This window comes from Sinocyclocheilus grahami, unplaced genomic scaffold (assembly GCF_001515645.1).
Source record: "Sinocyclocheilus grahami isolate Dianchi unplaced genomic scaffold, SAMN03320097.WGS_v1.1 scaffold1874.1, whole genome shotgun sequence".
In the NCBI taxonomy this organism is placed as follows: Eukaryota; Metazoa; Chordata; class Actinopteri; order Cypriniformes; family Cyprinidae; genus Sinocyclocheilus; species Sinocyclocheilus grahami.
In genome coordinates, this window is record NW_015507053.1 from 119,267 (window position 1) to 125,768 (window position 6,502).

The 6,502-nt window shown below is 44.7% G+C and overlaps 2 protein-coding genes across 2 annotated transcripts; one reads left to right on the forward strand and one right to left on the reverse strand.

The window, feature by feature from the left end:
- Positions 1-34: 34 nt before the first annotated feature.
- On the reverse strand, positions 35-766 carry mrpl20 (mitochondrial ribosomal protein L20). The gene is made up of 3 exons (XM_016259582.1): positions 751-766; positions 248-399; positions 35-174 (listed from the first exon to the last, which is right to left on the reverse strand). The coding sequence occupies exons 1-3, from the start codon at positions 764-766 to the stop codon at positions 58-60; spliced, it is 285 nt and encodes a 94-aa protein (XP_016115068.1). The 3' UTR covers positions 35-57.
- A 148-nt stretch (positions 767-914) lies between these two features.
- Positions 915-5,992, forward strand: sdhb (succinate dehydrogenase complex, subunit B, iron sulfur (Ip)). The gene is made up of 7 exons (XM_016259583.1): positions 915-922; positions 1,201-1,436; positions 2,653-2,789; positions 3,930-4,046; positions 4,376-4,477; positions 5,500-5,622; positions 5,698-5,992. The coding sequence occupies exons 1-7, from the start codon at positions 915-917 to the stop codon at positions 5,776-5,778; spliced, it is 804 nt and encodes a 267-aa protein (XP_016115069.1). The 3' UTR covers positions 5,779-5,992.
- The last annotated feature ends 510 nt before the right edge of the window (positions 5,993-6,502 follow it).

Consider the following 6,502-nt stretch of genomic DNA (forward strand, 5'->3'; position numbering starts at 1 on the left):
CACACACACACACACACACACACTCACTCACTCTCACACACTCACACACACACACACTCACACACACTCGTGAGAGCTAGCTGTGAGGTCCCTCACCTTCAGCAGGTTGTGTATGAGTGCGGGGTACTTCATGTGCTGCTCTCTGCTGGCGGCTGCGATGCGCTGGATCCACAGCTGTGACACAGATGTGTGTTAGAGCTCAGAGCCCGTGACTGACAGGTGTGAGGTCACATGACCCGTGTCGTACCTGTCTCATGCTGTGTCGCTTGACTTTCCGAGCTTTGCTGGCGTAGACGAACGCCCTGCGCACGGCACGCACCGCCAGACTGTAGCAGCGGTTCTTCCTGCCGCGGAAATGCTGCGAAAAACACACACCATAACCAGCAGTGATGAGGAAAGCTACTTCAAACTAATGCGTTACAATGTTGCGTTACTCCCTAAAAAATCAACTAGTTATGTTACTTAGTTAATTTTTATGGAAAGTAATGCGTTACGTTACTCTTTAAATCTGGGCGGGGCTTGCTTGCTTGTTTGTTTTTAATATAAAAAGTTATTTCAGAAATGTAAATACTCTCTGGCAGCAGAAGTGAAGTGAATGCGCCTCAGGCTGAAGGAAGTGTAAAGTCTGGTCTGTACAGTAGAGGGCGCCGCTCAAACTAACTACATGAAGAATATGAGCAGCAGAAGAACGTTCAGCACTATTCAGCAATAACTCAAATCAAACACAAACGTGTTATTTCTGCTTATTACGGCTGAACTGGATCATCGAAGGTCAGCAGCAAACACACTGGTTAATAAAATGGGATTAAATACATAAATGATATTAGTCTTATTTAACACATTTAATTATTGCAGCTTTGTGTAATATTCTGAGTTTGCATTGGACTGTTTGTATTAATTGTGAGGAGCACTGAATGTGTTTGTGTGCAGTGAGATGAGTAAACACATGTTGATATTGAGTCTAGGGCTACAGTAAGATCATGTTCACACACAACACTCTGCACTCACTCCTGATTTCTGTCACCATGGCAACACCAGAGCTGTCACTCAACACATGGAGAAACTAAGTAACTCTGATAGTTCCTTCTGAACTAAAGTAATCCGTTACTTTACTAGTTACTTGAGAGAAAGTAATCTGACTTTAGATTGTAATGTTCTGAAAAGCACAGCTAAAACAGCGTCTGTGTTCTGATTGGTCAGCGTCTGTGTTCTGATTGGTCAGGCGGTGCGGTTCGTGCAGACGGCGTCCGCGGTTCAGCCCAGAATCAAGAGCTTCCAGATCTACCGCTGGGACCCGGACCGCGCCGGAGACAAGCCTCGCATGCAGACGTACGAGATCGACCTGAACACCTGCGGGCCGATGGTTCTGGACGCGCTCATCAAGATCAAGAACGAGATGGACGGCACACTGACCTTCAGACGCTCCTGCAGAGAGGGTGAGATGATAAACCCGCTTGTGTGTGAGCCGGTTCCGCTGCGGTGTCGGTTCTGAGCCGGTTCCGCTGCGGTGTCGGGTCTGTGCCGGTGAAGATTCCGGGTCATGCGAGAGGGACAAAATAAAAGTACGATATCTAATGCTTTTATATCATTTGTTATTCATTATTAAATGTACTTAATGACTAAGAAAGACACTCATCTAATAATGCGAGCAATAATCACGGGCTGCGTTTCAAAACCTAGCGCAGCTCCCTACCTAGTGCACAGCATTCGAGGTCTTTATCCGCCTCAACAGGCAGCTGCGCGTGTTTCTTTGAGACGCGGTGCATTGTGGGCTGTTGGAGGAGATGATGTCCGCGGTGTGTTGCTGCTTCAGAAACCCAAGTCCAGACGAGATTGTGCTTTATGATGGTTTTGTATTGTTCAGTGATGATTTGCGCACTAATGCAGCACACGCACATCTCTGACACGTGTTTAGAGTGTTTGCTCATCTGTACAGCTACAGGACGCCTCCTGTCAGATGTTTATGATGTAAAACTGACTTCTTGGAGACGTCTGTCAGATGTTTGTACACAGCAGATGCTTTCCAGAGCTTTACCTGGGCTCTCTGGGATGTGCCATCTCATATTTCAGCTATCATGCACAATATTTCATTAGTGTGGAGTGTGGTTTAGTCACTGTCAGGGTGTAGTTCCGTCTGTGAGCACTAGAGGTCAGCGTCTGTGTTCTGATTGGTCAGCGTCTGTGTTCTGATTGGTCAGCGTCTGTGTTCTGATTGGTCAGGCGGTGCGGTTCGTGCAGACGGCGTCCGCGGTTCAGCCCAGAATCAAGAGCTTCCAGATCTACCGCTGGGACCCGGACCGCGCCGGAGACAAGCCTCGCATGCAGACGTACGAGATCGACCTGAACACCTGCGGGCCGATGGTTCTGGACGCGCTCATCAAGATTAAGAACAAGATGGACAGCACGCTGACCTTCAGACGCTCCTGCAGAGAGGGGGAGATTAAAACCTGCTTCTGTGTGAGCCGGTTCTGCTGCGGTGTCGGGTCTGAGCCGGTTCCGCTGCGGTGTCGGTTCTGAGCCGGTTCTGCTGCGGTGTCGGGTCTGAGCCGGTTCCGCTGCGGTGCTGGTTCTGTTGCGGTGTCGGGTCTGAGCCGGTTCCGCTGCGGTGCCGGTTCTGTTGCGGTGTCGGTTCTGAACCGGTTCTGTCTGCAGGAATCTGCGGGTCTTGCGCGATGAATATCAACGGTGGAAACACTCTGGCGTGTCTGAACAAGATCGACACTAACACCAGCAAGGTGTCGAAGATCTACCCGCTGCCGCACATGTATGTGGTCAAAGACCTGGTGCCGGTGAGTACCAAGCCGCAGGACAAGAAATTATCACCATAACTTTTTCTACTTTAGCTGCTTGATTCAATCTAATAAAATACATTTACAATGATCACAAGATTCAAGTACAAAATATGTACATTTATATCATTTCATAAAGTTAATCAACATCACACAGAGTGCTGTTTTTTCTACAAATATTACCATGATTACAAATGTGATACTGATATCACCATAACTTTTTCTACTTTAGCTGCTTGATTCAATCTAATAAAATACATTTACAATGATCACAAGATTCAAGTACAAAATATGTACATTTATATCATTTCATAAAGTTAATCAACATCACACAGAGTGCTGTTTTTCTCCAAATATTACCATGATTACAAATGTGATACTGATTTTTTACAGCATCTCAATAAACAAGTTAATATTAAGAGACTTACAGCACGTTTTAGACGCCATATTGCCTGTTTTTGCACTATTTCAACAACTAAAATAACTCCAAACACAGCCACAGCTCTGTTTTGTGTCTCTGAGCAACATGACGGTGATTCGTTCCTGAATGAATCACTCGTTTAAATGATTCGGTTCAGTCACAGTGACTCACTTATTAACAGTGACTTGCTGCCACCTACTGGCGGCTTTAATTTCACATTTAAAGCGCTGCATTAAACAGTGTGTACTTCAGATGCAACTTCTGCAAAGATGAATTAATTCTGTTCAAACGGATTTAATTTGCCTGGTAACAGCCCAAATGTCTTATTCTTCTAATTCACTGATTAAATGTATCACTGATCATGCAAACTTTCACAAAAATGGCTTTATAAAGGTACAAATCAATTTAAACCTATTGGAAAAGATAAATTTCTATAACCATCACACAGAATATGAAGTATATCATAGTAACTGTTCATGGTAGTTAAGATAACAGCACAATAACACACTCAGCAGAATATCGTCTAATTATCGTTATCGTTATATCATCATTTTTATCAATATTGCTCACCTCTAGCGTCAGTCGAGTCGCGCTGTTTCCTTCCGCTTTTGGCACGTAGCCATTATATCAAACTCTTGTTATGGTTTTATCTGGAACAACTATACATCGTTATGGATTTATCGCCCAGCGCTAGTGTGAACGCTGTCTGTCTCCTGCAGGACATGAGCAACTTCTACGCTCAGTACAAGTCCATCGAGCCGTACCTGAAGAAGAAGGACGAGTCCAGACAGGGACAGCAGCAGTACCTGCAGAGCGTGGAGGACCGGCAGAAACTGGTAGAGTAACCGACACGTGTGTGAGAGAGAGAGAGAGAGTGTGAGTGAGTGAGTGAGTGAGTGTGTGTGTGTGTGTGTGTGTGAGAGAGAGAGAGAGAGGGAGAGAGTGAGTGAGTGTGTGTGTGTGTGTGTGAGAGAGAGAGAGAGAGGGAGAGAGTGAGTGTGTGTGTAACGTGTGTGTGTGTAACGTGTGTGTGTGTGTAACGTGTGTGTAACGTGTGTGTGTGTGTGTGTGTAACGTGTGTGTGTGTGTGTGTGTGTGTGTGTGTGTAACGTGTGTGTGTGTAACGTGTGTGTGTGTAACGTGTGTGTGTGTGTGTCTCCGTCAGGACGGTCTGTACGAGTGTATCCTCTGTGCCTGCTGCAGCACCAGCTGTCCGAGCTACTGGTGGAACGGAGACAAGTATCTGGGTCCAGCCGTCCTCATGCAGGTCAGAAGAGTCGCACTGTTTGGAAAAAAGAAAGCAGAGTTTGGGAAAATATTTGCATCTCCAGACTTTTGCTCCCATTTAGCTTTTTAAAATAGAAAATTAAGAATTTAATGAAATCAAGTTGATCCTACAGGAAGTGTGTTTTCATGACAGCTGTTTAGTGATCGTCAAACACGACTGAATGAACTCAGTGCACTTTTTCATTATGCAATATGTTTTGTGTTTCTTCTAATGATATTCTTAGCACTGTATAACAGCCTTGAGGACCTTTGCAAAAATAACATATAGGCCTTGTCCACCACAGAATATGCGTTAAATATGAAACCCTGCAGTGAGTGAATGGGTGCCGTCAGAACGAGAGCTGATAGAAACATCACAGTAATCCACAGCTCTCCAGTCATCAGTCCACATCCGGAGAAGACGAAAGCGGAGACACATCCAGCATTAAGACGCTTTTAACTTCAAACCGTTGCCTAAATGAGTCCATAATTCAGTTTTTGTCCTAACCAGCCGCGACACGTGATATTTCTATTTTAGAAACGGTTTCCGCGACTGGAGCAACAACATTCAAACTACACGACTGTGATCATCTCAGTGTGCTTTATTCAAAGCGAAACGTCTCTAATATGAGTTTGAATATCATTTTGCGTGACATTTATAGCCATACTGAAAGCAACAACAGATAGTTTGAAGATAAAGCAAAGATGTACGATAAAACCATGCTAACCAACAAGTGTTGTCCATAACAAAGATGTTATCAGCCACTCAGTACGTTTAATAATGTTAAAAGGGTTTAATATTCATGAATTAGATTAGAACCGTCCAGGGAGGCTCCGCCCACGCACGCTTCTGATTGGCTGTGGTATTTGATCGTCGTGTAGTTAGGAAACATTCCATTGGATAATTTTGTAAACATTACTGGGAACGTTACTTTTCAATGTTCTCTGACTGTTCTGAAACAAAGTAGCAACATTTTAACAAACGTTACATTACACGAAACGTTCTTCTGTGCTGTGCTGCAGGCGTACCGCTGGATGATCGACTCTCGTGATGATTACACCGAGGAGAGGCTCTCCAAGCTCCAGGACCCCTTCTCTCTGTACCGCTGCCACACCATCATGAACTGCACCAGAACCTGCCCGAAGGTCAGACGCACGCACCAGAGTCACCAGACCTTTGAGCTGCTGATGTGTGTTTCTGATGCGCTTCTCGTCCCGCAGGGTTTGAATCCAGGCTTAGCCATCGCCGAGATCAAGAAGATGATGGCCAGCTACAAAGAGAAGACGACGGCGTCGGCATGAACCACATCAGTCCTGCAATATTATTGTGTTTCTGCCCATCACTCCATACAGACACGTGTTCGTTGTTTCAGAGTTTAAGCTTGTAGAGCACCATGTGCTGTCTTCACTGATTTCTGTTCTACAGACACCATCGAGCGTTTGATGGACGCTCTCCTCGAGTCTCACTAAGAGTCTTCCTCCTGCTAAAATAATAATAAAGTGATTATAACATCGACTGGAATTCTGGGAATGGTCATTTTCAAACATGAAAACTCTAAATATTTGAGTAGTTTCTAAATGAATAATAATAATTAGTGTTTTTATAAAGGGTATTTTTACTTCATTACTGTACTTAAGTACATTTTTCATGCATCTGCACTTATTTTGGGAAACTGTTACTTTATATTGTACTTTTTCAATCCACTATATTTAACAAAAACAGAACAGGTCTGTTGGGGCTTTTACTCTGTGCTGCAAAACAGACAAAATGACAAAACAGCCAACACACTCACACACACACTCTCTCTCACACACTCCCTCACTCTCACACCCACACACACACACACACACTCTCTCACACACACTCTCTCACACACTCACACTCTCTCTCACACACTCACACACACACTCTCACAGACACACACGCTCTCACAGACACACACAATCTCACAGACACACTCTCTCACACACACACTCTCTCACACACACACACACACACACACACACACTCTCTCTCTCTCACACA

Bases quoted from the DNA above. Each gene is read 5' to 3' on its own strand.
- sdhb (XM_016259583.1), top strand. The intron at 2,790-3,929 runs GTGAGTACCAAG...TGTCTCCTGCAG, and splicing joins TGGTCAAAGACCTGGTGCCG to GACATGAGCAACTTCTACGC. The intron at 5,623-5,697 runs GTCAGACGCACG...CTCGTCCCGCAG, and splicing joins GCACCAGAACCTGCCCGAAG to GGTTTGAATCCAGGCTTAGC.
- mrpl20 (XM_016259582.1), bottom strand. The intron at 175-247 runs GTACGACACGGG...TCTGTGTCACAG, and splicing joins AGCGACACAGCATGAGACAG to CTGTGGATCCAGCGCATCGC.